At 41.3% G+C, this 21,492-nt stretch overlaps 1 protein-coding gene across 6 annotated transcripts in view; it reads right to left on the bottom strand.

Moving 5' to 3' along the window:
* Positions 1-21,492, bottom strand: part of REPS2 (RALBP1 associated Eps domain containing 2) — a 202,365-nt gene that overhangs the window by 111,565 nt on the left and 69,308 nt on the right. For 4 of the 6 annotated variants that reach the window (XM_034950360.3, XM_034950359.3, XM_055106835.2 and 1 more), the window contains exons 3-5: positions 17,818-17,966; positions 14,921-15,047; positions 10,486-10,583 (exon numbers count right to left, since the gene is read on the bottom strand). In XM_034950360.3, coding sequence (XP_034806251.1) covers positions 10,486-10,583; positions 14,921-15,047; positions 17,818-17,966 — 374 coding nt within the window. The remainder of the gene's footprint in view (positions 1-10,485; positions 10,584-14,920; positions 15,048-17,817; positions 17,967-21,492) is intronic. The other 2 variants (XM_063601701.1, XM_003819527.5) reach the window with 1 other exon arrangement.

Raw genomic sequence — 21,492 nt, 5'->3', positions numbered from 1 at the left:
TTTAACCTTATCTGTTTCTTCAGGGAAATAAACCCACAAAGATGCCTTTAACCACATATTACCAAACTTACTTAGGGATCTAATTTCAATAGTTCAGAAGGCTGACTGCCAAACTGTAGGAATCTCTCTGAGCCTAATGTGCAACACACAGTTGCTGCTTATTACAATAAGCTATACTTTTTGAAACGATCACTTAGACACAGAAGAATGTCAGGTAACAAGCATTCATTGCTTTGCTAAGTGCCAGGCACTGTAAGTACCTAATGCACACAATCAATTTTCATCTTCACAACCCTGCGAGGTAAATCCAGTAATTCCCATTTTGCAGAACAGGAAACTGAGGATTAGGTAAGGGAAGTAATTTACCAAGACCACACACCTATGGCACATGGTAGAGCCAGAATACAAACTGGGTCCAAAGTACGTACACTTGATCATCAAGCTCTATAGTTATCTCTATCTGTTCATCCATCCTGTAAAAATAGAGCATTTATTACAAAAAGAACCTCACTGCAATGCCTAAATCATTGCTGCAATTTTGCAGATTGAGGATCTGTGCTTGAGCTATGACTATGCTGTATTACACCTTCCTCCCCATCATCTAGTTTAGTTTTAGATTTTGGCTGGCGAACTATTAAATCATACTGACAGAGCACCATTTTATTTCTCACATAATTTTTGCATGTAAGCATCTGGCACGTCATCACAAAAGAATCCTAGAGCTAGCCATACAATACAGGTATGTAATCATTTTACTGTGATTGCAGTATGTGGCGCTAACAGTATTTTGATTAACATAAGAAATGCTCATTAGTAACCACTGCCTCCAATTCTCCCCTCAGGGGCCAAGATTTGCTGTTCCAGAAGGGCATTTTTCCTTCACTATTATCAGGATTTTGTGCTCTGCTTAGAGGAGAAAGCCAAGAAAAATGAGAAATCAGCAGTAAGAGGAGACTCTGACAAGGCTGCAGACTTCCATTAATGAAGCGATGACGTTCCCACCCCTGTCCTTGCTGGTCAGGCCAAGGCTGCCTGTCTCTTCACTACGTTCTCCCCTTCACACTCAAGGCAGTCTGAGTTCAGATGGGAAACAGATGCATCCACAACTTGGACAGAATTCAAGAATGCTTTGGAGAATGAGGCTACTGACTGGAGGTGCAAAAAGAGTACAGGTTCCAGAGGCAGACAGACTTGGGTTCCAATCTGGCATGGTCACTTACTAACCAGTAAATTAACTTCTGAGCCATCAGCTCCCACCTGCAAGGCAGTCACATAGCCCACAGGGCCCTGCCTCCCTCTCCGACCTCATCTCCCTCCCACTCCAGGCTCTAGCCACAGCTGCCTTCTTTCAGTTCTTCAAATGTATCTGCTCTCCCTGTGAAATATGGTAGAGACTGGGTCACGAGTCCATTCCACCCGTCAGCATAAGTCCCAGCACTGCACAAGCTGGCTAGCTAAAAACTCCACTGTCAAAACACCTTTGCTGCTAGAATTCCAAATAGGACTTAGGTTCCACTCAACAAATACACCCACGGAAGACGGATGCAGACCCAAGTTACAGGCAGGGAACAAAGCTTTCATTTGGCTGCCAAGGTAGTTTGTAGTGTGGATCTGGTTGGAGCTGACACTAGGGCAGCAGTTTCCCAATGCTGTAGCTTTCTGATTGTGACAGAAGCAAAGCTCTCTCAGCAGCCCAGCTCTGCTGTGCGGTTTTGGAGAGGCTCTTACCTCTACAGGAAACACTCCACTCCTCTCCTCACCTCCCAGGACCATCCTGCCTTAGCCTGGTTAACTTCTATTCATCCTTCACAGCTCAGCTCAACAGATACTTTGTTAAAGGAGCCTTCTCTCACTTTCTAGCTATAGGCTGGATTCCTTTGCTACATGGTACCATGTTTTAAGGACTTTAGGGCAATTGTCAGTTTTTAATTCCACATGCATAGGTGGGATCATTTGATTCAAATCTATCTCCCCCTTTTGACTGCAAGCACCTAGAGAGCAAGAGGCTATAGGTGTACTCCTCAGTGTACCCCTGGCATGGTGGCTGACTCATGGAAGCCACTTAAGTATTTCCAAATGGACAAATGGAAGATGTAATAATACCTACCTTGTGAGATTGTTGGGAGGACTGAAAAGGGCCAGCACAGCACTGGGACCAAAGAAGCACCTCAGTCAGTAGTGACTATTGTTGGGATAGGCAACTGGGGGGGCATGACACTCCCTGCTCGCCTGAGATCAAGGGAAAGACTGATGGGCCCAGGGGCTAAAATGGTGCCAGTTGTAAAGAAGTCTTCCATATCCATAGCCTGGCATATAACTGAGACCAAAAGGTCCTGGGGAATAAGCTACTATCCTTTCCAGATTTACAAAGTACTGCCTGGAACCAGCGGTTCAAACCAGTGTTTTCAGCTACCTCTGGGAGGCTAAATTAACTAAACATCTCTTTTATTGTCAAGAAGTGTGGTACACAGTGAGCACCTGAGGAATACACTAAGAAACAGGTAGAGGCCGGGCATGGTGGCTCACGCCTGTAATCCTAGTACTTTGGGAGGCCAAGGCGGGTGAATCACCTGAGGTCAGGAGTTCAAGACCACCCTGGCCAACATGGTGAAACCCCGTCTCTACTAAAAGAAATATATACAAAAAATAGCCGGGCGCAGTGGCGCACGCCTGTAGTCCCAGCTACTCGGGAAGCTGAGGCAGGAGAATTGCTTGAACCTGGGAGGCAGAGGTTGTAGTCAGCCAAGATCGCGCCACTGCACTCCAGCCTGGGCAACAGAGCGAGACTCCATCTCAATCAATCAATCAATCAATCAATCAATGAAAAGAAAAGGAAAAAAGAAAAAAGAAACAAGTAGAAAAGATTGGCACTGAGAAAATAAACTTCAGTATCAGTTGAGATTAAATGTTTCCTTCCCCAAAAGTTAAGGGCTAGAAATCCTTCCTCAAAAGTTAAGGGCTAGAAAATCAGAAAGAGAACTACAAGCAGGTGAAGAAAATAAGTAAGCAGGAGACTGGAGGCTATGAAAAAATAGGACCTCCTTGTGGCAATAGTGTCCGTTCAGGTATATGTGGGTTCTATAGTAGACTCAGTGAAGTAGGACACCTGGAGGACATGTTAACCTTTGACCCCTTAGGAGATGGTATAAACGTCCAGCTGGGGTCTCAAATGAAATGGGGAATGAATTTGGTGAAAGAAGATCTCAAGAATAAGGCACATACATACCTAGAAAAGGCATCAAACTCACTCTTCCTAACACACACACACACACACACACTTATACTCTCTCCCTCTATCTATCTTTATCTCTACCTCTATCTCCTCCTCCCACCCATTTCAGTGAAAGGAACATAATTTAGCTGTCTAAGCAATGCTGAGAGATCAACGCACACACACAGTGTTGACATTTACCATCTCTAACAACAGAGGATTTTTTTTTTAGCCCTAATCTCTACCCATAAACTAAGTAATTCAACTTTATTGTCATGACCTTATAAACAAGAAATCCGCAGGCCTGGGGTTCTCCAGAACTGGGAAGCAGCTGGGGTCCATAACCTCCTTCGAGAGCCTCAGGTGCCAGCATCTCCTCTCACCACTCACAGAGAAATCTTCCACACACACTCCAGTATATCTCTGGTCCAAAGGAAAAGACAGACCAGCTTCTGGTTTCATGCCATTAAGAATGACAAACCAATACTCAAAAGAAAAAGGGGCACTTGATATGAATCAACAGTTCACAGAAAAGGAAATACAAGTGACTCATAAACTTAAGATATTTCACTTCACTAATAAAGAGATATGCTAATTAAACTAGTGAGCTATCATTTTTCACCTATCAGATTGGCAAAGACCCATAAATTTGTTAGCACATTGTTTTCACAAAGGTACGAGAAAACAGACATTTTCATATATTGTTGGCAAGTACATAGGCTGCTATACCTCCAATTTGAAAGTCGTTATCAAAAATTACAAATATATAGGCATTTTCACCCAATAATTCAATTTCTAGGAATTGGTCCCCCATATATCTGCAAACAACGCAGTGATTGCAAGTACAAGATGTCAATCAAAAGGGGCTGGCTAAATGATTTACACAAGACGCAGACAAGGAAATACTATGCATCTGTAAAAAACAAAAAGATGAGGAAGTACTTTATGTGCTGCTTTAGAACGTTAATAAAGCTTATTGTTAGTGCTAAATGCATGTTAGATGTATAGTATGCCACCATATGTGTAAAAAAGCATAACTGTGTTTTGCATATATTACATGTAATTATATATAATACCTATTTTCACTCGTATATAAAAAAGATATTCATATACAATATTATATAAATGTTTTGTATAGTACTATACAAAATAAATGGGTCATATCAGTTGCCCCTGGGATGAGTGGCTGTGCGGGGAAATGGTAGGGACAGTTTTCACTGTGCCCTTTTGTATCTGTTGAATGTTTGACATATTTTTAAAATCTGTATTTGCTCTGAAGAACAAGTGTGTTTAAGAGCTCACACACGTTCGTATGAACACTTACTTACCAAGTAATGCCTTGGTAAATAATTCTTGAACCCCAAAAGAACCCGGGCGGGCCTGACCTGCTTTGTGGGTCAATTCCCTGGGCTGAGTATTAGGTTAGACAACCAGAGTAGCCAAGACAGTAGCCAGTATGCCCCGCTTGTTTACCTGCTTCACTCTTCTTCCGAACTCAGATGACCAACTCTCTCATGACTCAACTCTAACCCATCTCACTCAATCCCATCCCAAACCATCAGTCATTCTCACTCCTCCGCTCTCCTTATCCTGCTTGCATCCTGGTCCAGTCTACCCATAAAATATCTTTCATGCCACAAGAAGATCTCTCGGTGCAATATCAGCCTCCCCCAAAGGCTATTTCCTGCTGTTTTCATCAAAGCTCTTAGAATGAACAATTTATTTGTGGTGACTATCAATTATCTTTTGACTCAGGCCAACACCACTCTGACAGGGCCTCAGGAATATTCATTTCTTTAATCATCTTTCATATACTTGCCTTTTCTCTTGGGTTCCAAGAGGACCCAAGGAGTGGAGATCACCTGCTTCTGGCCGTAAGTACCTGCAGTTATATCTAGGGGAGGAGGTACGGCAAGAAACTGAGATGAGGAGGAAAGGAGATAACTAAGTTAAATAAACATTTTTCAAGTTATGCACTTCGAGATGAATATGGTGCTGGCTAACAATGCCTAACATCCCCTCCCCTACCTGATCATTAGAAAACTTACACCAAAAATATAGCTAAGCCCCCTGAGGAATGGTAGAGTAATAGAGGTATCTAAATTCTGTTTGTCATTTTTTCATCTCTGAAGAAGAGTAGTGAGTGTTGAGAATATGTTCTAGAAAACTGTTACTTTCATCCCTCCAAAAAGCAAAGAAAACATCACAACAGTATCCTGAGGGTTTGAAAAGTGAATGTGTTTTGGTTTTAAATAAAAGATAATTTTTTCTAGTGCAATCTAGCTGGAAGAATATTTCATTTGCCAAACATGTCTCCCTAAATTCAGGTAAAAATATATTGCACCACTTTGGGAGTCCGAGGCGGGCAGATCACCTGAGGTCAGGAGTTCAAGACCAGCCTGACCAACATGGAGAAACCCCGTCTCTAATAAAAATACAAAATTAGCTGGGCATGGTGGAGAATGCCTGTAATCCCAGCTACTCGGGAGGCTGAGGCAGGAGAATCGCTTGAACCCAGGAGGTGGAGGTTGCAGTGAGCCAAGATGGTGCCATTGTACTCCAGCCTGGGCAACAAGAGCAAAACTCCGTCTAAAAAAATAAATAAATATATAAATACATATACATATAGTGCATACACACATATTAATATATATGAATACCTATATTTGCATGTACATGCGTAAAATGTTCCTAGAATGATACAAAAGAAACAGGCAACCCTGGTTGCCTCTGAGATGGGAAACCAATAATGATCAGACACCCATCCCTCTGGCTGAGTTGCACACATAAATGAGCTGACAAGCAATAGATCTTTTTCTTTTTAAGAATGAAAAAAAAGGAAACATCGCATATACAAGAAAATATCAGAAAACACTTACGTTTCACGTTCTCAATGGGGAAAAAAGCATAGATGAATTGAGACAAAGGAGAAAACAAAGAAGGCAAAAGTGAGGGTGAAGAGTAAGGCTCCCACGCAGAGAACACTGACCATCCGGGAAATGGCCAGAGAGTGGAGGGAGAGCGGCTGTGAGCTGCTGTGGCCGAAGAGGTAGGCGAGGACCAGACAGCAACATGGATGACATGTTAAGAGCCATGGGCAGAGGGACAGGCTTCAATCAAGTCAGTAGGATGATTAGATTTGTGTTTTTAAGATTGTTTTTGTGTGCAATGAGAATAATGAATTGGAAGAAGGCAAGGGTGGAAGCAAGAAGAAACAAGAGAGAGGCTAATACAATACAATCAGTGAAAAGGATAATGGCCTGAACGAAGAAGTACAGAGGCATGGACAGACACAAGCTATTTGAAAAGTGGTATGGTCAGGACTTGGGGACTGAACAGGCATAAGGAGAGAAAGAGAAGTCAAAGACAATGACCAGCATTCTGGCCTGTGCTGATGGGTGGGTGGAGCTAGGAGTGGAAGAGTGAAAGCTGATTTTATGAGAAAGACATGTCAGCTGAAAGTGACAGTGGAACATTAGAGTGAAGATGTCTGGCAGATGGTGCTATGTGGTCATGAGCATCCACACAGCTAAAGAGTAAGTAGAGTGAGAAGTAGGCCCAGCAGTCTCCAGCATAACAAGGGGAGGGCAGAGGAAGGAGGATTGAAAAAAATGAGGCAGGGGCAGCCATAGAAGCATGAGGAAAACCAGGAGAGCAGGCATAATGGACACCAAATGATGAGAGCATTTCGAGAAGATGGTCAGTGTCCACAGCTGCCAAGGAGACAATAAAGACAAGGGCTTAACATAAAGTTTCTCATGACCCTGGCAAAAACAGAGGCAGCTGAGAACAGTAGGAATAAAGCATGCAATTCTAAATCTTTTGCCAGCAAAATTACAAATGACTACATCATCTAGATGTTGAGGGTAATTTGTGAAAAACAAACCACAAAACAACATCTAAACATATGATAACAGATGAAGCAGAAAATAAGTCTTACAATTTCTTTACAAAGCACTATCAATCATCTACCAACATAGGATATGCTTAGTGTCTGAAATTTCAAAGGGAAAAAAATCCAACACCCGAACAAAAGTGAAATTCCTAAAATAGTAAGCAAAAAGACAAATCATTCCAATGTTTAGGCACTGGATTGGCATAAGCACCTCTAAAATGCGAACACCATGGGTTGCAACAGCACTGGCTGGGAGTCCCTAAAGGCTTCCCCCACGACCCAGAGGACATGCCCCCTTGTAATCAGGCAGGAAGAACTTGAATACAAGGCCAGAGAACTAGTTAGAAGAGAAAGAAGGTTGCCATCGGCACATCAACGTGACAACATGAGGGGGATTAGTCACCCCAGCCTAGGCCTAGCACCATGCCCAGTAAACATTAATCCCTTATCACCAAGAACCTTCACTTCAAATCCCCTCATCTACATGACTAATCCAGGTTGGCATTTTGCTTTCTGGAACACGGAGTCCAGCCAAACCAAGTTAACAGGCATAAGAAGGAAACCTAAGAACAGAGGAAAGAAAAACACACCAGCCACGAAAACCACAGACACATTAAGAGAATCGGACTGTTGCTGATTGTTACAATGGGCTGTTAAATCCATTCGAAGTCATTTGTATTACAGAAAAGAGAAGGAACTTGCCCAAGGTCACACAGAGTTTTGCTGGACTTGGGCGAGCACCTGTCTGGTTTTTTCTGCACTATACCATGAGACCTTCTGATAGCCAATTGCTGCCAAATACCTATGTCCAGCCTAAGCTCTCTCCCAAGCTCCAGACCCCTGTAATCTACCAGTTCTTCAACAGCTTCTCTGGACTATCTCAAAACCTCAGTTCCTGACATCAAACACTGAACCTGTGATCTTTCCCCAGTGCCAGTGTTTCATCTAGGGCTTCCTAGCTCAACAGGTGACACCACCATCTATCTGGTTCCTGAGCCAGAGACTGAGGAACCTTGACCAGTGTTTGAACTCCAGCCCTGCCACTTCCTAGCTGTGAACTTGGGCAAATTAAATAAGGTCTCTAAACCTCAGGTTCTGACATCTGAAAATGGGATAACAACACTAATTATTTCATAAGATAGCTGTGGGCACTGAAAGAGATAATGTTCATAAAATGGCAAACCCATAGGAAATGTCTTTGTATATGCGGTTCCCTCCATCTTGTCACCTTGCTCCCCCACTCCCACCCTGTCACCTGGATAACACCTATGTACCCTTATTCCAACTCGAATGTTGCTCCCCCACCAGAAGCCTTCTTTGATCAGCCCCTGCCCCTCAAGGCTAGGTCATACCCCATGCCCATTTTCATCCTTAAAGTACAGTGTAATTCCTACTGATATCCCATATCATAATTATACATTTACTTTGTGGTGGTTTGGTTAATGACCATCTCTCCAGTAGCTCCATGAGGGCAGAAACTGTTAGTGTTATACCTCATTTTTGTATTCTCAACACAGTGCCTGGCACTTAATAGGTGTTCACTAAATATTAGTTGAGTGAAGGGCTCATGAAGCATGTTTGTCAGCAGAAAAGGGAACATGGAGATTAGAAGAGAAGCCACAGGGTGCCAATCCAAATGAGCATCCATGCCCATGCCATCCAGGGGCTAGGTAGAAAGGGTCTAGTGAGCCCAGTCACACTGCTGTAAAGCTCAGTATGCACTGGTAGTTTGACCATCATCCTAACCATTCAGGATCTGGCCTCTGTATTCCCAGGACACACTCTGTAGGAACCTACACAGCCACATTTTGGAGAGCTTAGGGATAAATCCCAGTCCTGCTGATACCTTTTCTAACGTAAACCTCACTCCACAGTGGGTGTGATTCTCGTGTTTAAAGGCACATATTTTTGTACCACAGGATCTCTAAACACAGCCAACTACTACATCTGGAGCTCAGCTGAAGAAACAAATGTCTTTTCCAACTTGGGGATAAAACTGAGCTGTACTGGCCCTGGGAGCAAATGGCATATTGGTTCTCCAATGTGGTATCAATAAGGGATTTTTCAAGAGTATTTTTTACTACACCCAATGTTTCTTTATGTAGCAACTCTAGAACCTAGCCTTCTTGTAATATGGGACTCTAATGTAGGACAAAGTAATGAAAGGAGCAGGTTTTGACATTGGACAGGCCTGGATTCAAATTCTGGCTCTGTCACTGACTAGTTATGAATGAAACCTTAGACCAGCTATTTGACCTCTCTCAACCACAGTCAACTCACTTATACTATTAGAAGCAGCAGTAACTAGATCTTATGGTTGTAGGAAGCATTAAATATAAAAAATAGCCTATGGCTAAATTATTATCTTTAAGAAATTATTTGTACACAGAGTCCCACCTTAGAAAATCAAGTTCTGCACCACGTCTAACACAGTGCCCCATCCCCAGAAGGTATTCCATGAACCCCAGGACCTTCTTTAGACTTTGTTTATCCTATTCCAACCTAGCAGCCCACGTCTTTATGGGAGTGTCTGACACCACCTTCTATTCTGAGTAGAAGTGCCTGTGCAAAAATGTTGCTTATTCCCGAGTTAGATGACTGAAATGTTATACAAACTGCCCCACTTCCTCTTTAGTGTCAAATAGTAAACCTGCACACCCGCGCGTGCACACACACACACACACACACCCTTCTTTGAGAATATAACTTCCCCAGCACAGGACCCAGAGACACTACACAAGGCAACAGCTGCAGACAGAGGACAAAATAAGAGCTCTTTATCCAAAGGAAAACACTGCAGAAAGGGAAGCTGAAATTGTCTAAGCTGTGGTATAGCCAGAGGCTTTTGCCATAATATTTCTTTTGTATTTATTACATAAGGAAACAGCAGCTGCTGCCATTGTACAATAACTGTTCTCTTGGTCTAGGCACTGAGAGAGAATACAGAACTACCTCTGCCTTCCAAAAGTTTACCATGTAATTAGAGGCACAAAACAAATGGAAAACAGTTAACTATGCATTAAATGAGTAATAATAAAGAATAAGGCAGAGACAAGATGGGCTGCTTTAGAAAAAGTGAAGCTCTCCTGAAAGTGGTGGCTAATGATTAGATAGGTGAAGGTAGAGGGACATTTTAGATATACTAAAGATCAAGAAGCAGCCTAGTTTATTCTAGAGACACTGAGAAGGCGTAGAAACATACACAGTAGAAAAGATTTAGTAATTTATACAAGCAACCAAACAAGACATGCAATATTTGCATGAAGGAGCAGTTTTATATCTTCCTTGCAATGAAAAAGGGTCCATCAAAAAGCCATGTCCCCGAAGCCCAAAGCTTGACTCTACTGTCCCATTGGCATAACCCTGCATCATCACTTACCCGGATAAGGGAAGCCTGATGCCGAAGGGGCTTGGTTCCTGGGCCCCCTGATGAGGATCCCTCAGGCTGGACGAGGGGCTGCCTAGCTTCATAAGGTGCTGAAACAGCAGAAAGGAAAGTCAGTATGGTATGCAAAGATTCCATTCAAAAATTATGACTTCACATTCAAACTGATACAGCATCTGCTTTTCAGGAAAGAACTGGCAACAGAATACTCATAGGGCCATCTAGGACTGACAACCCCTGATTCTCTTTGGCACAATTTCACTGAACAATCTAAAGACATTCAACCAATTCATGATAAGCAGAAAAATATTTACACTGGGTTATGATTAGGAATAAATTGTGAAGGTGGAACAGTGAGAACTTCAATTGGGATAGAAAGCAACAATAGCTAGAAAAGTGTCATAAGTGTTCAAATTCTAAATATGAGGTAAATTTTATATATCCCCCCTAAGTAAATGTCTTCCATTGATCATCCACTTCCCCAAGAAGAAAACTAATGTGCATTTTGAACACTAAGAACCAACATTATTTTTGAAAAATAAATCAAACAGAATGTAAAATCATGTAGAGAAGACTACGAAAATGAATAAATATATTTTATATTTATTATTCTACTATTCAATAACCAAACTTTTAAAAAACAATTTTGCTGCCTTTAAAATAACTTTTTAAGCCACAAAAATGAATGTATGTTTTCACTCCTTTTATTTCCAGAAGACTTAATAATGACCTTACCAATATGGCAGGGAGACAGTTAAACATAACCAGGTAGTATGCAGCTCCAACAGAAAGCAGAAATTATCACCCAAGTTGAAATTCTTTCTCATCTCTATAGGTTAATAGTTCAAGTTTTTGAAAATATGTAAATAAGTAAAATGTTTTATTTCTGTAGCTTACTTACAAATAAAATTAGGTAGAGAGCAGAGCAGCCTGTTATGACCTCATGTTTAACATAGTTTGCTCTTTTTAAAATAAAGAAGGTACAACAATAGCACATCAAGAATGATAAATCACTCTTGGGCTCACATCTGCTTTTTGTATTTCTTCCTAGTAACTGAAACACAATGTTACAATACATTAACACACATTAAAATAGCAAAACAATTGCCTGGCAACCCATCAAGTAGATTTTCAGAACCTGCTAAGAATGAATACAGATATAAAAACTGCAAAACATACATACATAGAGAGCACATAATCCAAATTTTAAAAAGTAAGTCTCAGCTGGTAGGCCACCATTGTCTTCTGAGAAGTAGGATTTTTAAAATCATTCTGTGTTGATGGAGCACTGAATTAAATCACTAATACCAATTGCGCTCTGCCAAAAGGTTTGAAACACAGTGAACTGTGGCATGGTTGGGGTGCTAGCGGTCATGAGCTTTCCTTAGGAAGTGAATCCCACATGCCTCTGCTTCCCATAAGAGCTTCTACTTCTACTTCCAGGGGAGATACATGGGGGAACAGGCCACCATCTGTCCCTTGGCTTCTATCCCTCACCTACAAGGGCCTTCCCTTGGAAGAGACAGACCTATCTCATCAGTAGGGCTTGGATGAAGACTCAGCTGCATGGGGGGCCTTTTTTGGAGAGGCAGATTTTCTCTTCCTACTTGTGTGGGAAACCTGGGATGGCCAAGCCTGCCTGTGACTGGAAAGGTGAGTGTCTAAAGCCCATCTGGTCACAAATCTAAGACACGTGCTCTGATCAGCTATATCAGTAATAAAGCTGATATTCCAGGCCATCAATTGTCTGACTTCTGGCTCCTTCCTCAATTGGATCTGAATTCAGAAGGTTAAAAAGTAGCTATTACTCAACTCTCTTTCTTCCCAAATGAAACCCCAAACATGCAATACAATGCAAAACAAATAATTCTTTGATCCCCTTACAAGAGGTTTAATAAGAACTGGAAGTACCATCTTTCTCCAAGGGGAGGTGTACCAAAAAAAAAAAAAAAAAAACCTAAAGATTTCATCACTCTGAAGTTCAGTGTCAAACCAGAACTCTTTGGCAGTTTCATATACAACTACCCTAAAACTGAGTGACTCTATTCCTAGGAGCCAGGGAAATGACAGCATATGTCACAGAAGGACTCATACATGAATGTTCATAGTATCCTTATTCATAATAGCCAAACACTGGAAACAACTCAAATGTCCAGCACCAGGAGAACAGATCGTCGAACTGTGATGCATTCACACAATATATCCCACTACTAAATAATAAAAAGGAATGAACTACTGATATAACAATACAGATAAATTTCAACCATTATGCTGAAGGAAAGATGGCAAACACATATGAGTACAGTCAGTCATTCTGTGTGTTTTCATTCATATGAAGTTCTAGAAGAAGCAAAACTAATGATGGTGATGAAAATCAGAACAGTGATTGCGTTAGGGGGCAGGGAGTGACCGGAGAGGGTCATCTCTGGCATAATGGATATGTTCAATTACTGATCAAAGTGGTAGCTACAAGGGCCTATCCATTTGCTAAAACTCAAATTGAAGATTTAAAACATGTGCATGGCCAGGCATTGTGGCTCACACCTGTAATCCCAGTACTTTGGGAGGACAAGGAGAGCGGATCGCTTGAGTCCAGGGGTTCGAGACCAGCCTGGGCAACATGGCGAAATCCCATCTCTACAAAAAAATACAAAAAGAAAATTAGCCCGGTGTGGTGGCACATGTCTGTAATCCCACCAACTCAGGAGACTGAGGTGGGAGGATCACCTAAACCTAGGAGATCAAGGCTACAGTGAGCCATGATCGTGCCAGTGCACTCCAGCCTGAGTGACAAAGTGAGAACCTGTCTCAAAAATGAACAAATAAAACGGGTACATTTTATCATATGTATATTTTACCTCACTTTTAAAAAAGTATGAAAAGAAATGAAGGCATGGACAGCTTTGGCACAGGCTGCTGAGAGTCAAGAAAGATGGAGAGAAGCAAGCTGCTTCCTTACCACTGGGGGAATGGAAGCCCAATTTGTATGGAATGAGGAGGGAATGGGACATTAAGGAGGAGGAACAGAAAAGTTTTCTAAGGAATACCAAAGGTAGAACTTGCTGACAGGCTGACTCAGTAGAACAAAAACAGTTTCACCTGTGAATTAAAAACCAACTTCCAAACCCAAGTAAGATTAGAAATAGGAAAAAAAAAAAACCCCACACCTGAAAATAGGGAAATCAGATCAGGGAAACTGTAAGAGGAAAATGAAGAATTCTCAACTCCATTTAGTTTCTAACCCCACTGAGATATTCAAGTTACAGGACAGTGATTTTTTTTGTTACTATCCATTAGCAACATCATCTTGCATGTGCATAGGACTTAATTTCCAAACAGATTTTATACTCACATTCTCACTTAATCCTCTAATACCCCTCTAGGATACTGTTACTCCATTTTAAGAGAGAAGAGGTAATCGTGGTTCAGAGATGTTCAATGGCCTGCCCAAAGTCCTACAGCTAGTCACAGAAACCCACACACCTTCTGCTTCCAATCAAAAGCTATTGCCATTATGCCACGCCTGCTTCTCTCTGCAAGATTACAGCCTCTCTTTATTCAGCCTAGCGCGCAGTTTTATTTCTGTGTCCCTCTAAAAGTCACCACTATTTTTAATGCAGTAAAAAACTGCAGAAACTGGGTCATTTGGGGCCACAGCCCACAAAACATAACTGGGGGGGTGGGGGTTTACAGATATCCAGTTCTAGAATACCTTTAATTGGTCATATCTTAAACTAGGAGTCTGAACCCCAGGAGGCACAAGATGCTGCAGTGAATTTCCAGTGCTTTAGGCACTGCAGCCTAAGCAGCCAACTCTGCAAGTCATCCTCAGAACTAACGTATTTTACCACCTAATGAGGCCAGCAGAGCATAAATGTGAGCAAGAAGGCAACCCCACAACTGTGCATGCTACATACCCCTCAGCAAAATGCTACCCCTAGCATTTCCTTTATCCTTATTCCAAAGCACAGGACCTATATATTTTCATTTACGTGCTCAGTCTTCAAAGGTTGGATCAACTCTTTTGCTTTTGCAGTTATATTTCTTAAGAAATTTCATTAAAGCAGTTACTATATAAATATCTTTGGTGTGCTTACAGAAAGGAATAACAATTCCAAAAAAAATACAAGCCCTTAACATGGTATGTTCTATTCAATAAAATCTGTATATGAAAGATTAAATCATCTAGCTGTTTACAAGTCTAAAGACGAACTAGTTTCTAGGACAGGAGATGAAACATTACTCAAATATGTTTAAATCAATTTTTAAAAAAAACCTTGCTTGAGAATATAAAATTAAATTGAGCCATGTTTCCAAAGACAGGGGTAATTAAATCAGGAAATTAAGCAGCTTGAAGCGTCACTGCCTGGTAAATTAAGGAGTCTCTAAGACACTGCCTGGGACAGCTGGCCCCCAGGTCGCCTCTTACCTGGATGCATCTGTTCTGCGCTGCTCCGCAGTTTGCTGTAGCCATGGCTCAAGGGCACCCTCTGGTAATGAGGCGGGGAAGAAGGAGGGGAGGCGAGGGGTGACATCGTGGGAGACTGTGTTTCCTGCTTCAAAGAACCAGATCAGAGTTCAGAGGCGATCACTCAAGCCTGGCGTTCTGAGCTGCAGTCAGGAAGCATAACGCAACTCTACTGCTGGTGACCCAGCTGGTTTAACAAATGGGGGGAAATGTTTTCTCAAAAATGCAGCATGGTTAAACAGCAGTGTCTGAGGATTCAAAAAGTCTCCCAGAGAATAAAATCTCATCAGTGCTGAGTTACCTAAATTACTAAAACCAGCCTGAAACACTTTTGGTTATTCCAATAATATTTTCCTTTGGAAAATGAAAGACACTGATCACATGAAATAACATTCATACCCGCTCCCAATTGTGATCTCTCTGTGGATAGATTTCATTTTCATTCATTAATAAATTTATTTCCTGGATTTATACTTATCAAGTCTTCCAGCAAATGTGAATATTAAAATATATATTTCTAAATGCTTAATACCTAATATTCTTGGAGCTTACTATGTCAAAGTAAAATGCTAGCTTTTTTTTTTTAACAATGAGAGACTGCAAAACAATTCATTATAGGTAAACCATTCCAACCAGCTTACTCCCAAACACTAAGATGAAATCTTAACAAGCTACAATTTGAATCTCAATTCAAATATGAACCTGATGTAGAACCCTAGGCAAAGTAAGCAACCTTATCTGCTGCTGAGTTTCCTCTTTAAAAAAAAAAAAAAAAAAACTTTACTAGTAGACTGGTAACTTTGGAGTATTCAAGTACCAAGAAAACAGTGCTTTTTTTTGTTTGTTTGCTTTTTTGAGACAGGGTCTCGCTCTGTCACCCAGGCTGGGGCACAGTGGTGTGATCATAGCTCACTGCAGCCTTGACTTCCTGGGCTCAAGCAATCCTCCCACCTCAGCACCCCCAGTAGCTACTACAGGCATGCGCCACCACACACAGCTAATTTTTTTTTTTTTTTGAAATGAGGTCTTGCTATGTTGCCCAGGCTGGTCTTGAATTCTTGGGCTCAAGCAATCCTGCTTCGGCCTCCCCAACTGCTGGGATTACAGGCATGAGCCACTACACCCAGCCAAAACAATGCTTTTTATCAACACACAGACTATATATATAGGCTCCCTTAGTCTAAAGAGAAATATGTAATCTGAAATACTGATCAAATACTCTTCTTCAAGAAAAAGCAAAATATGTTTGCTCTAAAGCATGAGCTCACACCCATAGATTGGGTGGGGCATGCATAAACTCAGCCTGAAGTGAAAGGATGTATTCTCATTCACACAATCAGGGACTGGGCCTGGAAATTTCCCAGGGCATCAACCACCGTGGGACAGTGGACCCTCATTCCTCTCCAAATGCTGGTGGGAAAATATGCCAAAGAATATTGACTGAAAATTCCTATACCTCCTCCTTTTTAAATATATCCCTGAAGAACTGATTTAAAATGTGTCAGAATTATGAAAGTGACAGTACATGGAATTGTTTAACAGGATGTGCTACACCTCCCCTAACTATCCATATAAAACTTCTGTAGCAACACTTCATCTACACAACATCACAGGGTAAGTCACAGAAGTTAGTTTTCCAACATAATCATTTAATATTCATTGCATTTTAAAAACATTTTCATTCGAGTGTTCCTTTTTTTTTTTGAGACACAGTCTTGCTCTGTGGCCCAGGCTGGAGTGCAGTGATGTGATCTCGGCTCACTGCAATCTCCGCCTCCCAGATTCAAGCCATTCTCCTGCCTCAGCCTTCCAAGCAGCTGGGACTACAGGCACATGCCACCACGCCCGGCTAATTTTTGTATTTCTAGTAGAGACAGGGTTTTGCCATGTTGGCCAGGCTGCTCTTGAACTCCTGACCTCTTGTGATCCACCCGCCTTGGCCTCCCAAAGTGCTGGGATTACAGGCGTGAGCCACCGTGCCCAGCCTCAAGTGTTCCTATAATAAATTTCTTTACCTTATAGAAGACACTATGTTGAACATAATTTGACTTCTCTGCATGATTCAGTATCTTTGCTGGAAGTATGAGCTATACCTTGATGCCTGCAGGGTACATTAATGTGTAGACTATTTACTTCTTCTGGATAGGCCCACTCTTCTGAGATTTTATACTGTTGTCTCCACCAATCATCATCTGACCATTGCAATTAGTGGTCTAATTTTAAAAGCCTATCCTCCCTATTCTGGTTCCAAACCTGCTAAATGGGTAATGGCAGCATTTCCCAAGACAGTATTCCAAACATGTTCCCCGAGAAAGAATTTCCTGGTGAAAGAAGTTTAGTAAACAGATTTCCAGGTCTCTTCACTGCAGAACTTCTCAGGGCTTTTACCGTGCTAATGTGCACTACGAATTTCCAAGACTGAGGATTTAGTCCTTCCCTCAACAAGGGAATATGAAGCAGCATTCTCCAAACACATTTATTATAATAGGAGAAACCTTTTCTACAGACTTCTTTTTGGAGAAGAGAACCTATTAAAAACTCCTGGAAGTTACATTTCCAAGAATCCATTTAGAAAACCACTGAGCTAGTGAAATCAATAAATGTATTAAATCGGTAGCCTTATTTTAGACACAATTCTACTTTAAAGTAGGCTCTAAAGGGCCCTTAAGTGGGTGGTGGTGATTCATATGTGTCAGTCTCTCTTTCTTGCTAGGAGAAAACTTTACTGGCTCACTTCCAAGTCTGTAATTGGGTTCCAGATGGTGAGATTTGCTGGAAGCTGAACAGTAGATACGAGGCCCTGCTACATGCGGTTTCGTGGTCAGAATCAAATGAACACATCTGATCAAACTGTTTACCTGTTTATCCTCATCGTCCATTCTTTTGAAGGAATTTTTTTCTGTAGTTAAATATGGAATCTGAACCTTAGTTCCATGCAGCTCAGCTGGGTTCCCAAATCGTATCTCACCATCATTCTTTGACATCATAAAGCGAGGCAGAGGCAATTCTTTGGGACCAGAAATCAGAGAAGCTCTAGTCAGACTTTATTTAAAAACTGCAAAAAAGGGGAACTCAATGGCCAAAAGATGAATCATTTTTGAGGAAAAATTCCAGAGCACTAAATATAAATTTAGATTTAGATACAATGAGTACTCCTCTAATAACGTCCTGATTTTTAAAATGCTATGGTTTAACCAAAGTATTCTGGCTTAACATTTTTCAATGTTGCCAAATCGCAGAATAAATTCAGATTTGGGACTGATCTCCCATTTCATCCTTCAACAACCAAGAAAAAGGATATGACATTGTATAATACAATAATAAGTGACAAATGGTGGCAGGTAAAATTCATATAATGCTTAAATATGCCAGGCACAGTATTAAAGATTTGCAAATATTAACTCATTTAATCCTCACAACAACTCTGTATGATAAAACTATCATTACCACCCCCTCACTGCAAAAGTAGAAACAGTCATAAAGGAGCTAAGTAATGTCCCCAGGATCACACAACTCATCTGTGGCAGAGCCACGGTTTGAATGCAGGCAAGCTGGTACTTTACCAGTGCTCTACAGAAAGGTCCCTTGTTCCTATGGCAAACTTAGTGGGTAGAACAGTTTCTCATCCTATGTAATTCTTTAAGGAATTTTCACATCCAATCTCTGGTTGTCTTTTCATAATGGAATAAGGAAAACAATATCAAGTCAGAGCAATCAATCTATCATTCAGCCACATTCTTCTGTCAAAACCATTAGCCACTCAAAATGCTACAAAGAGTTGAAAAGCAATGGTCTGGTATATTTACTTATCTTTCAAAATTCTAACAAAACTATTCTGAAAGCGGAAATGATACTTTGGCACACTTCTAGTTCTCAGCACATCAAATCACACACAATCACGTAGCACAAAACCCTACAAAAATGGGGACATTATGGATTATGCATAATGATTTGCATCTGTATCCATTGTTCAGGATAATACTCATCAGTGTGCCTTTGCACTTCCATCAGCTCTCTATTCCAAAAACACAGCTGCACTTTCAATGACTGATGCTGTGCTAAGGCCAGAAAACATCTTAGCAACAGCAAGCAAGTATCCTAGAGTTCCCCAGGCAAAGAAGGCCCCTGGTTCTCTAACATCCACATGATGTTTACTTTTAGTTGCTATGTTCACATTTGATTCAAAGCAGCAGGCGGCCGGGCGCAGTGGCTCACTTACGCCTATAATTCCAGCACTTTGGGAGGCGGAGGCGGGTGGATCTCCTGAGGTCAGGAGTTCGAAACTAACCTGGCCAACATGGTAAAACCCCGTCTCTACTAAAAATACCAAAAATTAGCCAGGCGTGGCGGCAGGCGCCTGTAATCCCAGCTACTCAGGAGGCTAAGGCAGGAGAATTGCTTAAACCCAGGAGGCGGAGGTTGCAGTGAGCCAAGATCATGCCATTGCACTCCAGCCTGGGCAACAAGAGCAAAATTCTGTACCAGAAAAAAAAAAAAAAAGAAGCAGGCAATATGACAAATCCCTGTGTGATCAATCAGCCAAGGGCCCAAGAGACATAAATAGAGTAACCAATCTTAATGTTTCCCAATCTCGGGCAGCTCTCCAGCACTCAAAGCAGGAATGGGCTTCAAAAGCAAAAAAGCAAGAGAAAAGAAACTCTAGATTCTTAGTAAATCAAATATAAGCTAACTCTATGGTTTTGGTCTCAGGTATGTGCTCCAGCTCAGTCAGGAAAAAGGATCTAAAAAGATGAAACAAGATCACATAAAATAATTTGCACCCTGATCTACCCATAAGAGGATGACTCTACTTCCAAGTACTTCTTGAGGGAGAAAAGAAATAAATGCTCAGTATTTATAAGCTGACCAGTGCCTTACTGGCATTCAACAGATACCTCCAAGGAACAATGGAATACACTAACTGAATTATGAATATTAATTATTATATTAGGACTTAAGTAGGGCTCCCAGATATTGTCTAGGACATTGTCACTTCACACATTCTTCCACCCTGTCTATGGCATTTCTTTAGAACTATGTGCCTAGAAAACCACCTCTCTCCCCCAGACAGCCACCAAACAGCAAAAGACAAAATACAGCTGAAGTTCTCTCATACTTTCTTTGGTCAGGTGGTTCCAAGCAACTCTCACTTAACAGAATTATAACCATACATAATAATATTCTTATCATGGAAAGCTTTCATGAAGGTGCCATTTCCCTTAAACTGATGCAAGCTTTTAAAAAGTGAAAGGTAAAAGTAGTTTGTAAATTTTCAGTCTGAATGTTTTTTTTGGTTTTTGGTTTTTGTTTTTTTGAGACAAGGTCTGTCTCTCAGACTGAAGTGCGGTGGCACTAACATAGCTCATTGCAGCCTTGAACTCCCAGACTCAACTGATCCTCCTGCCTCAGCCTCCCAAGTAGCTGGGACTCCAGGTGCTTGCCACCATGCCGGCTAATTTCTTTTTTTATTTTTCGTAAAGATGGGGTCTTGCTATATTGCCCAGACAGGTCTCAAATTCCTGAGCTCAAGCGATCCTCCCGTCTTGGCCTCCTAAAGTGCTGGGATTACAGGCATGAGTCACCATACTCAGCTGAATGTTTTTCCTAGTCACACATACACAAAATTTAATAGTGAAACTTTGAAAAAATTAATCAATAAAGTACCTGCTATACAATGATGTCTGTCAAGAAGAAGGTCTATTTGTAGTCATCGGTTAGAATCTTGTCTCCCAAACTGAATTGAATTACACACAGCAAACAAAGTAAGAGTTCACACTAAATGTTTAGAGGGTCTGAGGAGACAATGAGAGTGGCCATCCAAGATGACAATTTGTTTCATTGTTGTTTCATCTTAGGTTACATTCTTTGAACACAGAAATGCTTTGCATATTAAACATAAATGACTATTTTTCCCTTCCACAAAGAAAATTATGCCTGCTCCTTTTTAAACACTTGACCCTCTACAAAAGAGAAAAATCCTTTGTTTTTCCATATTTGATAGAGATACAGATATATTAGGAATACTTTAGGCTGGGAGTGGTGGCTCATGCCTGTAATCCCAGCACTTTGGGAGGCCGAGGTGGGAGGATCACTTGAGCCCAGCAGTTTGAGACCAGCCTGGACAACACAGTAAGACCCCTTCTGTTAAAAAAATAAAAATAAAAAATCAGCTGGGCATGGTGGCATATGCCTGTAGTCCCAGCTACTCAGGAGGCTGAGGCAGGAAGATCGCTTGAGTCTGAGAGTTCAAGGCTGCATCATGCCACTGCACTCCAGCCTGGGTGACAGTGAAACCCTGTCACTCAAAAAAGAAAAAAAAGTACCTCAATTTCCTCAATCCATTAGAAAAAATGTAAACAGCATAAATGCAATAATAAATGGCAAGTGACATTGAGCCTCATTAGCTAGACAATATGGAGTGGAGGGTGCTGGGCAGAGAACTCATGTTCCATCAAAATGGCAGCAGCTGTTCACAGTCTTTCAATATTATCTGCCAAAAAAGAATGTGAGCCACATTAAAAAAAAAGAAAGAA

The sequence above is a fragment of the Pan paniscus genome, chromosome X (assembly GCF_029289425.2).
Source record: "Pan paniscus chromosome X, NHGRI_mPanPan1-v2.0_pri, whole genome shotgun sequence".
NCBI classification, from domain to species: Eukaryota; Metazoa; Chordata; class Mammalia; order Primates; family Hominidae; genus Pan; species Pan paniscus.
The sequence above is the reverse complement of the archived record's forward strand: the minus strand, read 5'-3'. Positions and strand labels throughout refer to the sequence as shown.